Source organism: Mirounga angustirostris, unplaced genomic scaffold (genome assembly GCF_029215605.1).
Source record: "Mirounga angustirostris isolate CCGP_5_RB_7025 unplaced genomic scaffold, mMirAng1.0.hap1 SCAF_3, whole genome shotgun sequence".
Lineage (NCBI taxonomy): Eukaryota > Metazoa > Chordata > Mammalia > Carnivora > Phocidae > Mirounga > Mirounga angustirostris.
The window spans coordinates 135,370,629-135,386,684 of record NW_026991711.1 but is presented as its reverse complement, the minus strand read 5'-3'; the positions used below and the strand labels follow the sequence as shown (position 1 = coordinate 135,386,684).

General features: G+C 38.0%; 1 protein-coding gene across 4 annotated transcripts in view; it reads left to right on the top strand.

Moving 5' to 3' along the window:
- Window positions 1-16,056, top strand: part of METTL8 (methyltransferase 8, tRNA N3-cytidine) — a 92,964-nt gene that overhangs the window by 50,085 nt on the left and 26,823 nt on the right. For all 4 annotated transcript variants that reach the window (XM_064586675.1, XM_045868641.3, XM_064586674.1 and 1 more), the window contains exon 3: window positions 11,826-11,917. In XM_064586675.1, coding sequence (XP_064442745.1) covers window positions 11,826-11,917 — 92 coding nt within the window. The remainder of the gene's footprint in view (window positions 1-11,825; window positions 11,918-16,056) is intronic.

Here is a 16,056-nt window from a genome sequence, read left to right as displayed (position 1 = left end):
TCTAATATCTGGCTCAATGGAAAAAGCTGGATTCTCATCTGTTTCTTCATTCCATCTGTTGTGATATGTTGTTTTAGATTGAATTACATGAAGAAAATTTGACCACAAACAGATATGTGCTAGTAAAGGAGTTTTTTACTTTTTTTTTTTAAGATTTTATTTATTTATTTTGACAGAGAGAGAGACACAGCGAGAGAGGGAACACAAGCAAGGGGAGTGGGAGAGGGAGAAGCAGGCTTCCCACAAGCAGGGAGCCCGACATGGGGCTCGATCCCAGGACCCTGGGATCACGACCTGAGCGGAAGGCAGACGCCTAACGACTGAGCCACCCAGGCGCCCCGTAAAGGAGTTTTTTAACAGCATTTTAAGATAATTGTAGGTATATTTCCTGATACTACACTAAATCTCAGCAGTGGTATTTCTTAGTTGCAATATGGAATATGAAACCATATCAATTATATTTCATTGATACATCTTGCACTTTGGATATTTTACCTCTGCATCATTTTATAACGTTTCCTATGCATGGATCATTTAAAAAAGTTTGATTCCCTGTTTTATGTAAATCTTTCAGATTTGATACATTTCATTATACAGTATTTAAAAATCACTTTTGTAATATCACCACTATTCTCATCAGGAAAATCTCTTAAGTACTGGGAAACTGTCAATTCATGGTGGTGGACACAACTTTTCAAAATTCTAATTTTTGCTTTAAAACACAAAATTTATCTTTGGCGACAAAAACTGTCATTTATTTTCCTTAAAATGTAGGCTCATTTCATTTACTTTTTTTTTCTTTTGGGGGGGGAGAGGAGGGGCAGAATGGGAGGGAGAGAAAGAATCTTAAGCAGGCTCCACACCCAGTGCAGAACGTGATGCAGGGCTTAATCCCATGACTCTGTGATCATGACCTGAGCCAAAATCGAGAGTCGGACACTTAACTGACTGAGCCACCCAGGCACCCCTCATTTTACTTCCTTTTAAGATATGCCAGATACCCAAGTCTGAATAACTATAGTTTGTCTACAGTTGCTCTTTCAACTAAAAATAGCATTCCCTGAAAAAAAAAAAAGCAGATAATTCAGTTCACAATGTAAAGAATCATAGTAGTGCTTTTCTACCAGTCAGTCATCATACTTCCGAATGCAGCAAAAGTCCTTTATGCATGTCTCCCATTTTGTCACATAGAATATTAAACATGTGTACCCAGGGGTCAATATTTTATAAAATAATTTTTACTGCTTTATCAGGCACATTCTTCAGTGAATTAGATTGTTTTTAAACAAAAATTGGTGAATTCTGTACCACCCACTGGATGCTGGTATAGAATCAATGACTACTAGTACATTTTGTTGCCACTGTCTTGTTTCGTATTAGGGCAGTTGCACTTTGTTGCACCACCATTGTTTTTATACTATCAGTGCAATTGTCAATACAGTGAAAAAGGCAAATAGCAGGATTACATGGAAATAGTTTTGACTTAGTGAACCACCTGAAAGGGTGGACAACACTTCAATAACCATAGTCCTAGAGATTACAATGTTACTGTAATTATCTTAAGTTAATTCCTCAACTTGATACAGTTAGAATTAATATTGTGAGGGGCACCTGGTGGCAGAGTCAGTTAAGTGTCTGACTCTTGGTTTCGGCTCAGGTCATGATCTTGGGGTCCTGGGATTGAGCCCCATGTCGGCTCTCCACTCAGTGTGGAGTCTGCTTGGGACTCATTCTCCCTCTCCCTCCATCCCTCCCCACCATGCTCTCACTCTCTAAAAAAATAAATAAATAAATCTTTTTTTAAAAAAAGACATTAATATTGTACCATATAATATAAAATGTAAGAAGATTACAATAATATGATTCTACTTACCCATTCAATGTGTGTTATACTGTTGCCATATAGTTTACTTCTATCTATGTTGTAAGCTCTATAATCCAGTTACTATTTTTGCTACATAGTTAGTAATTTTTTAAAGAAATTAAGAAAAAGTATAAAAACATTATATTTTATAGTTACCACATATTTATCATTTCTGGTCTCTTTATTCTACCCTGTGCATCTGAGTCTCCATCTAGTACCATTTTCCTTTAACCTGAAGAACTTTCTTTAACGTTTCTTCTATTATCGATTCTGCTGGTAACAAATTCTTTTAAATTTTGTTTATCTGAAAATGTTTTTATTTTTAAATTCTGAAAGATATTTTCACTTCGTGTAGAATTCTAGATTGACAGACTTTTTTCTTTCAGTACTTTAAAGATGTCATTCATTTGTGTTCTGGCCCCCATTGTTTCTAGTAAGAAGTCAGCTAGCATTTGCATTGCTTTTCCCCTTTCTATAATAGCTCCTATTAATATTTCTTTTTATCTTTGGTTTTTAGCAGTTTTCTGTGTATTTATCATGCCTGGGGTTTGCTTTGCTTCCTGGATTATTATTTCTTTTAATCAAATTTGGAAAAACTTCAGTCAGTATTTCTTCAGTTTTTTGGGGTTTTTTTCTTATTCACTCTGTCTCTTCTATTACTGGTTCTTCAACTTGTGTGTTTCTTAGACCCAGTTGATATCGTCCCATAGATTATAAAGACTTGTACATTTTTTTCCAACTTTTTTTCTCTGTTCTCAGTTTGGATAATTTCTACACCTTTAAGTCTTTAAGTTCACTGACATTTTCTTTCTGTGGTGCCCATTAGTTGTTAAGACTACCCAGTGAGTTTTCATTTCAGATATTGTATATGGGTTAGTTCTAGAATTTCCTTTTAATAGTTTCCATTTCCTTGCAGAGGTGTCCCCATCTATTAATCCATTCTGTCCATCTTTTCCTTTAAATCTTTGAACATTTTTAAAAGCTATTTTGTACTAATTCTAACACTTGTATACTAATTCTAACATTTGAGTTTTCTCAATCTGTATTTATGGCTGCCTTTTCTCTTGATTAGGGATCATATTTTCTACTTCTTCACATGCTAATAGTTTTGATTGTGGGGTGGACATTATGGATGATATCTTATATGGAATCTGGATTATGTTTTCTTATTTTAAAGGCATTCAGTTTTTTTCTGGCAGTTTTTTTCTGACAAGTGATTGTATTACTGCCAAATCTTTTTGGTCAGGTGAGATAGAATTTTTTTAAATTGTTTATTTAAATTCAGTTTAGTTAACATATAGTGTATTATTAGTTTCAGGAGTAGAATTTAGTGATTTATTAGTTGCATGTAACACCCAGTGCTCATTACATCAAGGTCCCTCCTTAATGCCCATCACCCCGTTACCCCATCCCACCACCCTCCTCCCCTCCAGCCACCCTCAATTTGTTTCCTATAGTTAAGAGTTTCATATGGTTTGCCTCTTTCTCTGTTTTCATCTTATTTTATTTTTCTTCCCTTCCCCTATGTTCATCTGTTTTGTTTCTTAAATTCCACATATGAGTGAAATCATATGGTATTTGTCTTTCTCTGACTTATTTCACTTAGCATAATACCCTCTAGTTCCATCCACATTGTTGCAAATGGCAAGATTTCATTCTTTTTGATGGCTGAGGAATATTCCATTGTATATATATACCACATCTTCTTTATCCATTCATCTGTCGATGGACATCTAGGCTTTTTCCATAGTTTGGATATTGTGGACACTGCTACTATAAATATTGGGGAGCATGTGCCCCTTCGAATCACTATTTTTGTATCCTTCAGGTGAATACCTAGTAGTGCAATTGCTGGGTCATAGGGTAGTTCTGTTCGGGCCTGGTTAGTACTTGAATGGGAGGGGTAGTTCTGTTTTTAAAGGTAAGGTATAATGTTAGGTGTTGTTAGGGTGAGACTATTTTGATATTGTCCTGAATCAAGTGTGGATCTTATTCCTATGGCATGGCATATCTGGGGTCTTAACTGAATAATGGAGGTGTTCAGAGAGACCTCTCCACTCTGGCTTAGCCAGAATTCCAGTATCTCCAAGCACTGCACTGCCTATGTTCAGTCAGTTCTCTTTGTGCTGCCTTCACCCATCAGGACCTGTGGAGTCTGTCCTGTTGGTGAATAGCCAGCACTAGTTAAACATTAGGAGAACTCTCTTGCGGACTTTAGGAACCTGCCCCTCTCTCCAGCCCTCTTTTCTTCAGTATTCTAATGCATAAAGTTTCACACCTCAGCAACTCTGAACCCTGATCTCTGCCTTCTCAACTCACAAAAGTGCCACTCAGTAAGACAGCCACGCTCTGCTTGGGCTCTACCTCTGTGTTATAGTCTAGAACATGTTCCTGATAGAAAACCAGGGTGAATGTGGGTACTGACCTTTTGTGTTTCTCTTCTTTTAAGGATCACAGTCCTGCACTGTCTGAAGTGTAATCCAGTGCCTAAAAACAATTCCTTCATATATTTTTTCCAGTTTTATCATTGTTTTTGGTAGGAGGGTAAGCCCATTATGACATACTCTGTCATGGCCCAAAATTACAAGTCCTATTCAGCAGTTCTAAGTCATAATTATGAAAATTTTATAGCTATATAGAAAATATTTGTGTATATGTGTGTACACATATACAGGAAAGGAACTTGAAAAATTAAGAACTGTTAATCTGTTAGGATATTTAAATGAAAGGTTAAAACTTTTTCTCTTTAAATTTTTCCATTATTATTATAATTGTAACTATGTAATAAATATGGTTTTGTTATGGAATTAAGGATTATTGAAATAATTTTAAGCTGAAACTAATAACGTCCATTTCTTCCTTTTATGTAAGAATATATTTTTTTTAAGATTTATTTATTTATTTTTAAAGGTTTTATTTATTTATTTGACAGAGAGAGACACAGTGAGAGAGTGAACACAAGCAGGGGGAGTGGGAGAGGGAGAAGCAGGCTTCCCACGGAGCAGGGAGCCCGATGCAGGGCTCGATCCCAGGACCCTGGGATCATGACCTGAGCCGAAGGCAGACGTTTAATGACTGAGCCACCCAGGCACCCCAAGATTTATTTTTTAGAGAGGGAAAGAGAGAGAGAATGTGAGCGAGGGGCAGAAAGAGAGGGAAAGAGAATCCCAAGCAGACTCCATGCTGAGCATAGAGCCTGATGCAGGGCTCATTCCCATAAGCCCGAGATCACGACCTGAGCCAAAACTAATAAGAGTTGGATGCCCAACCAACTGCACCACCTAGGCACCCCCAAGAATATTTTATTTTTAATTCAGTAGTTACCTAAAATTTGTTAAATTTGTCTTTAAATTTTGTTTAGTAATGAGACTCTTATATACACAGTAAATGACAAAGACAGAAAAACATTCTATCCACATAGCTTGCACTGGGTGCTTTAGTTTATATGTGATTATTAAAAATTATAATAGTAAGTGGTACCACATTCAGCAGAATTTTCGATAAGTAGTATCCTCAAAAATATTAGTACCCAAGCTAAACAATTGGGGTCTGTGTGTGTATGTGTTTTAACTTTTCCAAAATAAACCAAATGCACAATTATTTAGACTGTTACTGCAATCAGCTGTGAAAGCAAGGAATCATTATTCAATTATACTTTATATATGGAAGGAATAGGAAATACATATGCACATTCATGAGCTGAGGTCATAAAACTCATAATTACTACAAAATTATAAGACAAATTCTATCAGGCATGTTGTAAAAATTTCTTACTCAAAAATTCTTTTATTTTTGAGATTTCTTTTTCTCAAATTCACATTTTCAGGAAAAATATTAAGTATATTTTGTATTTTCTGCTCAATTGTCTTTTTTTAAGAAAATATATCTTTTTTATTATAAGGATTGCTGGATTTTCCGTTAAGAAGGATGACATAAAATTTTAACAACCATTGTTATATGTCTTAAACATACAGTTTTTTTATAAACATATATATTTTTAAGTTACCTCTAGTTGAGGGGTGCTTGGGTGGCTCAGTTGGTTAAGCATTCGAATATTGATTTGGCTCAGGTCATGATCCTCAGGGTTGTGAAATCAAGCCCCGCTTGGGCTCTATGCTGGGCATAAAACCTACTTAAGATCTCTCCCTCTCCCCTTGTCCCTCTCCCCACCCACCAAAAAAAAAATGACCTCTAGTTGAAGCAACTTTAATATTAATATTAAGGAGATTTTAAAACCATTATCTCTTAATTGCACTATTCTAACATACTTGTTTTTATTTCACCCAATGTTTCTATAATTTTATTTAGTTGTGATTATAATACGTATACAATTTTGGGATCTGCTGTTTTAACCTCATGTTGTTTCATAAACACTTTTCCATGTTGCCACATAAACTTCATATTTATCATTTTAAATATCTGCATAATATTCCTTTAAGTTACCATAATTCTTTCATTACCCTATCACTGAGATTGTTTCTTGCTATTATATTTGGTATTCTAGCGAATGTCATTTTACAGGTACTTCTCTATACAGAAATTCTCTGTTCTTTTGAGTTACTTCATTACAGTAAATTCCCAGAAGCACAATTCATAGGTCAAACAGTATGAACCATTTTTTTCCTTTGGTGGTAATGGCAATGGTTGTTAAATACCTGATTATTTCAGTTGGTTAGTTAGTTGTCTCTATTTTTAAATTTCTGTTGAAATTGTTATTTATTACTTACAAACCCGAATGATTCTTATTGCTATCTGTTGGGTTTTTGTATATGTGAATCAGACTCTTCTAATATAAAGAAATGCCATAAAGCGGCAGGTCTGAAGGAAGTCCCCATAAATACAGTAGGAACGTTTTATAGGTTTCTGTGGGGATTCTGTAACTATATAGTGGAAAATCTGTTCTGCAGGGGCTTAGGGTATAATATTCCCCTCACTTAGCAGTTAAGAAAATGAAGCAACATAAAGAACAGTGTAAGGAAGTTAGAGCAATTTAAGAAATAACTAAATCTATTAAATACTCAGGAAGAAGCAAGTTAAACTAACAGTTTAAAACAAATGCTTAAAGCTAAAGACCCTATATACTCTTATCGTCTCAGAGCTTGGTTTGTTTTTTTTTACAGGGAAATGGGTTGTTCTATTCTCTTTCTTCTTTGCTGTAGAAATTTATGGATGAGAAACTTGTACCCAGCCTTAGTAACCCTATTTTTTCAATAAATTACTTGTTGTCTTTAATATCATAACCATCATTTAATAATATTCTATATGTATTTATATATACAGAGCATAAAATATAATTGCCAGCTCCAAGTTATGTATGTGATTGCTCACATATATTAAAATAAGTCAAAACAAAAATCTGGTGTTTTTTAAAAATTTTTTTATTAACATATAATGTATTATTTGTTTCAGGGGTATAGGTCTTGATTCATCAGTCTTACACAATTCACAGCACTCACCATAGTACCTACCCTCCCCAATGTCCATCACCCAGCCATCCAGTCCCTCCCACTCCCCTCCACTCCAGTAACTCTCAGTTTGTTTCCTGAGATTAAGAGTCTCTTATGGTTTGTCTCCCTCTCCAGTTTTGTCTTGTTTCATTTTGCCCTCCCTTCCCCTATGATCCTCTGTCTTGTTTCTCAAATTCCTCATATCAGTGAGATCATATGATACTCGTCTTTCTCTGATTGACTTATTTCGCTTAGCATAATACCCTCTAGTTCCATCCACATTGTTGCAAATGGCAGGATTTCATATTTTTTTGATGGCTGCATAATATTCCACTGTATATATATACACCACATCTTCTTTATCTATTCATCTGTTGATGGACATTTAGGCTCTTTCCATAGTTTGGCTATTGTGGACATTGCTGCTATAAACATTGGGGTGCATGTGCCCCTTCGGATCACTACATTTGTATCTTTGGGGTAAATACCCAGTAGTGCAATTGCTGGGTCGTAGGGTAGCTCTATTTTCAACTTTTTGAGGAAACTCCATACTGTTTTCCAGAGTGGCTGTACCAGAATCTGGGTTTTTGTTTTTGTTTTTTAAGATTTTATTTATCTGAGAGAGAGAGATAACATGAGCAGGGGCAGGGAGGGACAGAGGGAGAAGCAGACTCCCCACTGAGCAGGGAGCCCCACAGACACAGGGCTCCATCCCAGGATCCTGAGATCATGACCTGAGCTGAAGGCAGATGCTTAACTGACTGAGCCACCAGGTGCCCCCAAAAGTCTTTTCTAATTTCATTCATTAAAGCAAGTGGACAAAGCTGCTTAATGATTATTTGGACTGTGAATGATTGGGTTTTACTTGAAAAAATGGTAGTTAAATTTTCATGTTTGGAACTCTGATCTTTTAACATCATCATTTACTTACTTGTCCTGAGAATTTCAGTACACCAATTTTGATCCTTCTTAAAGGAAAGCAGTTTCTCACCTTTCGATGATGTGTTTATAGCCAGGTCACTGGAATACACACTCTCATATCTGATTGCATAAACATTACTTAAGATAGTACCAAGCTTATCATCATTCCACCCAAAGCAACTCCTTATTCTGTCTTGGTTACAACCCCATTCTGTCTTGGTTACAACCCCCCCCTCCCAAACACACACACTCTTTCCTTGATACTAATAGAGTCATTCTTGACACTCTTCTTTATCTCCCAGCAGCTAGTTAACCTCCAGGTCACAGATACAGTTTTTGTCACAGTGGCTCCCCTTGCTCTGCCTTTCTGTTTGCTGTCGCCACCACCTTAGTCCTGGGAATCATTACTCCTAGACCACTGCAACAGCCTTCTCATTGGTCTCCCTTCCACCAGTTCTTCCCCACTTCACTTTATCTTACATATTATTAAACTGTTCACACTTAAGATCATTTGAAATCTGACCATTACCCAGCTGCCAGCTTCATAATGAAATGTATAAATTGCCCCACCTCCTTTCCCCCTAACCTGAGCCCAAACTCACCTCCCTCTCAAGCCTTCCTATTTGACCAAACTAGCATTAATTGGCTACATTTGCATACAATAGACGCTAATCAAGAAGGCTACATTGTATTATCATTTATATTATTTCATTGATAATACCAATGTATTATTATTACATTGTTAATCTGCCTGCCTCAGGAGCATATAAACCCCATTATGGCCAAGGATTAAGTCTTAAATCTCTCAGTATCCCCCACTGTCTTAGTAGACAGTAATAGACTACTGTTCAAGAGGATGGACTTTGAAGTGAGACAAACCTGGGTTTGAATTCTGGTTCTGTCACTTACTGGCTCTATGACCTGGAGTAAGTTCCTAAATTTCTGTTTCCTCTTATGCAAAATGAGCATGATTATAAGCCCCTCATAGGGTTTTTGAAAGGATTAAATAAGACATATATGTGGGGCACCTGGGTGGCTCAGTCATTAAGCGTCTGCCTTCGGCTCCAGTCATGATCCCAGGGTCTTGGGATCTAGCCCCGCATCAGGCTTTCTGCTCTGCGGGAAGACTGCTTCTCCCTTCCTGCTCCCCTTGCTTGTGTTCCCTCTCTGGCTGTCTCTTTCTCTGTCAAATAAATAAAATCTTAAAAAAAAAAAAAAGACATATATGTATGTAATATGGTTGGCACAATGCCTAACAACATAATAAATAATAATAGTAATTATCTTTATAATTATGATCATGCTAAATGCTCAATTAATGTTTATCAGCCACCATTACGATACATGTCAAGAATTTGATATTTCACCCTTTTTTCATCAGTGAGATAGCTACAAGTATATGATAATAATGTGAGAGATTTTTGTTACAGTTATCAATGGCTACATGGAGCTTGAATTTTGGATATGTGGCCTCTTTGTTGTTTAGAAAAATGGTTTATTCCAGGAAATTACGTCACTCATTTATAACCTTAGCTATTGCAAAAAAAGGAAATACAAACTTTGTAAAAACAAACCCAAGAAACCCCCACCTTTTTTGTATAAAGATGTTGCTTCTATTCCATGAAGACATTTTAGCAACAGAAAATAATATCTTCTCACATAGGAAGTATAAATTCTGAAACTGAAAATACTGACAGTATTTTCAGATCTTGGAAAGTTGACCCTCTTATATACTATATCAACTATTCTATCATTTAAATGTTAAAGAATCCATTTACAGAAAGTAAGGCAACCAATAAGAAAAATCTGAAGTTACTTAAAAGACTGAGGGTACCAAAAAACAATCCAGTCAAGAAATGGGCAGAAGACATGAGCAGACACTTCTCCAAAGGAGACATACAAATGGCTAACAGACACATGAAAAAATATTCAACATCACTAGCCATCAGGGAAATACAAATCAAAACCACAATGAGATACCACCTTACACCAGTTAGAATGGCAAAAATTAACAAGACAGGAAACAACAAGTTTTGGCAACAATGTGAAGAACGGGGAACCCTCTTACACTCTTGGTGGGAATGCAAGCTGTACAGCCACTCTGGAAAACAGTATGGAGGTTCCTGAAGATGTTAAAAATAGAGCTACCCTACAACCCAGCAATTGCACTACTGAGTATTTACCCCAAAGATACAGATGTAGTGAAAAGAAGGGGCACATGCACCCCAGCGTTCATAGCAGCAATGTCCACAATAGCCAAACTGTGGAAGGAGCCGAGATGTCCTTCAACAGATGAATGGATAAAGAAGATGTGATTCATATATACAATGGAATATTACTCAGCCATCAGAAAGGATGAATACCCACCATTTGCATCAACATAGATGGAACTGGAGGGGATTATATTAAGTGAAATAAGTCAAGGAGAGAAAGACAATTATCATATGCTTTCACTCATATGTGGAACATAAGGAATAGCATGGAGGGGAAGGGAGGTAAAATTGAATGGGAAGAAATCAGAGAGGGAGACAAACCATGAGAGACTCTGGACTCTGGGAAACAAATCGAGGGTTACATAAGGGTGGGGGGTGGAGGGAGGAGGTAATCGGGTGATGGGTTTTTTGTTTTGTTTTTTTAAGATTTTATTAGAGAGATGGGCGCCTGGGTGGCTCAGTTGGTTAAGCGACTGCCTTCGGCTCAGGTCATGATCCTGGAGTCCCGGGATCGAGTCCCGCATCGGGCTCCCTGCTCGGCAGGGAGCCTGCTTCTCCCTCTGACCCTTCCCCCTCTCATGTGCTCTCTGTCTCAAATAAATAAATAAAATCTTAAAAAAAAAAAAAAAAAGATTTTATTAGAGAAAGACAATGAGAGACGGAACACAAGCAGGGGGAGGGGGAGAGGGAGAAGCAGGCTTCCCGCCGAGCAGAGAGCCCGATGTGGGGCTCGATCCCAGGACCCCAGGATCATGACCTGAGCCGAAGGCAGACACTCAACGACTGAGCCACCCAGGAGCCCCGGGTGATGGGTATTAAAGACGGTACATGTGGTGATGAGCACTGGGTGTTATATGCAACTAATGAATCGTTGAACACTACATCAAAAACTAATGATGTACTATATGTTGGCTAACTGAACATAAAAAAAAATGAGGGTAAGTACAAAATAGTTTAAAACTTACATCTCTTTGATAGTGAAGTATTAGAATATAAGTATTATAAAAGAAGATTAAAAAGCTATTAAAGAGTGCCATATTCATAAATGAACAAGAAGGCAAATAAATTTAGCCTTAGAGTAAAATGCAGCAAACCGTACTAGCACCCAAATAATCACGCACCATAGTGCTCCTGGGACATGACTTCAGCAGTCATTTCCAAAAGGTGGTTGGGGCTTGCCACACAGCCACATTTTAACAGAAGAACTGTAGGAGTTCTAGGGTTGTACCTGCACTATCAGAAGAAACAGCTGACACTCAACATGGAATTAGTTTGTATCATTTGCCTTTGGTTATTCTAGGGAGAAAGATGTATCCCTTGTCACCCTTTTGCTGCCTTTGATTATGAAGCAGGTTTTACAGCCTTTTCATTTTTTGATAGGGATCACATGCAATGGTCTGAAGAAGAAGCAGCAGCAGCCAGGAAAAAGGTAGAGGAAAACTCGGCTGTGCGAGTTCTTCTGGAAGAACAAGGTAGGCAACTACATGCTGTAGCTCCTGGAGCCTGGTTTTTCTGTTTGGCCTTCCGCTGATTTAGGTCACACGTTCTCCTCCTAATTGTGTCATTACTTTGGAAAGTTCTTCACTTCGACCTCTGCCAATCCATTTGGGAGAATTCCATTGTTCTAGTGTAGTAGGACCAAAGTTAGTGAAATAAATTATGGATTGACTCTTTAGTTGCTTTTTTGGTAATCATGGTATTACCTTTCCACACAAGGCAATTTTTAAATTTCCCTCTTGCTATACATCTTTTAGTCTGCTGTTGTGCATTGCACTGGCCAGGAGTGTTTAACAAATTCAGAAACTTTGAGCAAAAATGATAAAGTCATATCAAAGTGTTGTGGCCTTTTAGGATAAACATCAAGTTTCATAGGATTCAAGGTACTTTTCTTGAAGGCCTTTTGATATTCCGAGTTTGAGGGTGAGACCTTGCCAATCTTCAAAGCTGGCTTCTGTTTTGGCTAATTGGCTAATTGCTATTATCACAAAAACAGAAAATAACAAGCGTTGGTGAAGATGTAGAGAAATGAACCATTAGGCGCTGTGGAATTGGTAAAATTGTAAAATGGTGCAACCTCTATGGAAAATAGTATGGAAGTGCCTCAGAAAATTAAAAATGGAACTACCATATGATCTAGCGATCCCACCTCTAGATAGAGAGCCAAAAGAATTGAAAACAGGGTCTTGAAGATATATTCACACACCCATGTTCATAACAACACTAGTCACAATAGGCAAAAGGTAGAAGCAACCCAGATGTCCATTGACAGATAAATGGATAAACAAAATTTGGCATATATGCACAGTGGAGTATTAGCCTTGAAGAAGAAGAAAATCCTGTCACATTCTACGACATGGGTGAACCTTGAGGATATTATGCTAAATGGAATAAGCCTATCACAAAGAAGGCAAATACTATATGATTCCACTTACATGAGGTACCTAAAGTAGTCAAATTCATAGAAACAGAAAGTAGAATGGTGGTTACCAGGGCTGGGGTAGGAGGAAACACAGAGTTGTTGTGTAATAGATACAGTTTCAGATTTGCAAGATGAAAAAGTTCTGGACATCTGTTTCACAACAAAGTGAATATACTTAACACTACTGGACTGAACATTAAAAAATGGTTAAGATGGCAAATTTTATGTTATGTGTTCTTTACCACATTTTTTTAAAGCACACTAAAAAAAAAATCTGGTCTGTGTCCTTCGCACTGCCATAGCTAGGAACCCATATACAATTTGACCAACACATGCACTCTCAAGATAAGCTTTTCTTCCTTGTTTTTCTTAAAGTGATTTCTCCCTTAAAACAGCTTGGTTCTTCTTTCTTTAAAAAAAAAATTTATTGAAGTACCAAACACACAGAGAAATTTTCACAACTCCTAAATGAATTGTCACAAAACTCAATGGATTTTCCCAACATCCACATCAAGAAACAGAATATTACCATTAACCCAGAAATTTCCTCATTTTCTGTCCCAACAACAGTACTTCCCCCAACCCCTGTGACCCCACAAAGAGCAACTGTTATTCTGGCTTCTAATACCCTAGGTTAGTTTTATAGAACAGCTTGGTTTTGGTCATCATGATTTCTCGATCATTCTTGTAGCAGTATCAGTGTACCTACCAGATAGAGCGAGTGTCCGAAAACTATGGGCAGGAGCCAAATCCATCCGACTGCCTGTTTTTATACATAAAGTTTCATTGGAACACAGACATCTCATTTGTTTACGTATTGTCTGTGGCTGCTTTTGAGCTCTATCTACGCAGTTGAGTAGTGATTAACAGACCGCACATAGCCCACAAAGACTACTTACTGTCTGGCCCTTTACAGAAAAGTTTGCCAACCCCTGGTGATAGAATTTTGTTTCCAGATTGATCCTACGTTCTGAAACTCCCCTGGGAAAGATGTTTGAATTCTCTGTGCAAGCCAAGCATTAGTGAAGATACTAATCTCACTGATAGTTAATTGTTATTCTAGTGACTTCAGTCTACAGTTGTGGCTAAGGTTTGCAAGCAAAGGTAGCTGTGGACAGTGAGCTAAAGAGATAGCTCTTAGGCAGCGAAGGGGGCACTTCTGCCCTGTCTTGTCCTCTGCCACCATCGATGACTTACTTTATCCTCTGGCCTTGTTTGCTCTTCATCCTTAACTTATCCTAAGCATGAATGTGTCCTGGAGGCTGGACAGGAGAGAAGAGCACCTGATCCACTCCAATGGAACCATTCTATTTTTAGGAGCTCCAGCCGTGCAGTTCCAGAGTGGGATATGGCCAGGGAGTGTTGGCGTTGGATTGGTGGGTGCATGCCCGTGGCAGTCTGCTTACCGATCAGCCAACATTGCATTCCTTTGCAGGAACTCTGTCACGCTGCTGCTGAGGAAGTGTGACGTTGCTTCTTTGCCAGCAGCTGCACGGGCATACTTTCCACATTACTCAAACTTCTGCCAGTGGCCACCTGGATGGGACAGCGCGTGTCAAACCTAAACAGAACTAAAAGTTATCAGTCATCTTAATTCATTTCCAGGAAGTTAAAAATTATCTACAGTATATTTCCTGATATGAAAAACCAGGGATTTTTTTCATGCTCTCTTGAATTTGTTTAGGACATAAATAGATGAGCAGTGCTGATAATGTTCCCTTAAAGTACTCTGTACGAGGCTGCCTATTTTGGCCTATTTATGTTAACAATGAACTTGAGTGAGGCTAATGAGAAGGTTATTTTAGGGCCTTGGAAACTGCAGTAAAGGAAAATGACAGTTCCCACCAAACCATAGTGTGACTGAAATAGAAAGGTGGTGACTGGCCTCTCTCTATACAAGCAGGGAAAGCAGGCTGGAGAGGACTGATGATACTGCTTTGAAGCATTTGGTTTGCTTATTAGCACGTCCAGTCACTTTCTAAGCAAGTTTTCTGGCTGCTGTGGAGACACTGAACTAAAGATTCCATTTTAAAATGGCTCAGACTGATGGAGGTTTCTGCTGGGTCCCCAACCCGGCCCTGGAGCATGACTCCATGCAGTGGACTTCACACACATCAGGGAACCGCCCCAAGGAGAGGACCCCACCATGCGGGTGACAGTGTGACCACATGTAAGCGAGGGTGCAGAGTGCAGCAACTGAGGCTGCTGTGAGGTTGGCAAAGAAAGGGAACTTTTGTGCTGAGGAACTGTGTTGAGAGTAAACACCTTCCCAGCCACCTGCCAGGCTCCGCCAGGGATCAGAGACCTGCTGGGCTGCAGAAGCCCTGGGCGAGGCTTCCTGTTTGATATTTAGCATCTCTGATGAATGCAGGTCAAGGTGAATGGATCCGGTTAAAAGCTCGACTCGCAAACTTCATGAAAACCCAAAGGAGGCTCTGACCCGTTTCTTATTCTGTGCCTCTGTTAGTTAACCACCATCTCTTCTTATCCAGGAGAGTCCTAAGTCTTTGAAAGAACACGTTTTCTCTCATCACAGAACATTCCATTCTCAGACATTATACAGCACAAACACTGTCTATTGATCTTATCTCACGAATTTTAATGCCACTGGGAGGAAACACTGGTTGTTCTGCCATGCTGGCCTAGCACACTTCTTTTGGTCTCTGCATGTGTCACTCTCTCCTGTCACTCCCATTTCTCATTTCTCACCTATTGTCTCAGATGTTGTGAGAACTGAAGTCAGGAAACACCCTCACAGTTCTCAAAATAAGAGCTTAAGCATCACCAATAGTACAGTCTTTTGCTGTGAGATGGTTGACATTTCATTTCTGTGATTAAAATGTATAACATCCAAGTTCTCGTTAGCAATTTTTCTTTCACTTAGATGCCCAGATTAATCATTTTAATTCCACATTTCCTTTTGGTAATTTCTTTTAAATTTTATGATAGCTCATATTTCTTTTAAAAGCAGGTTAATTCAGAGAAATAAGGAAAATACATTTGGCAGTTTTTGAGTTAACATGATTATATTTTATTATTTCCTGAAAACATCTCCAGTGTGTTATATCTCAGCTGGTTATTTAGAAAATGTAATGGGTTCTTAAAACTTAATAACAAAAGCAGCTGCTATTTTTACTTTAAAATATTCTTGCAAATAATTACCTATCTAGGGTGAGTTATCTATGTCCAGCA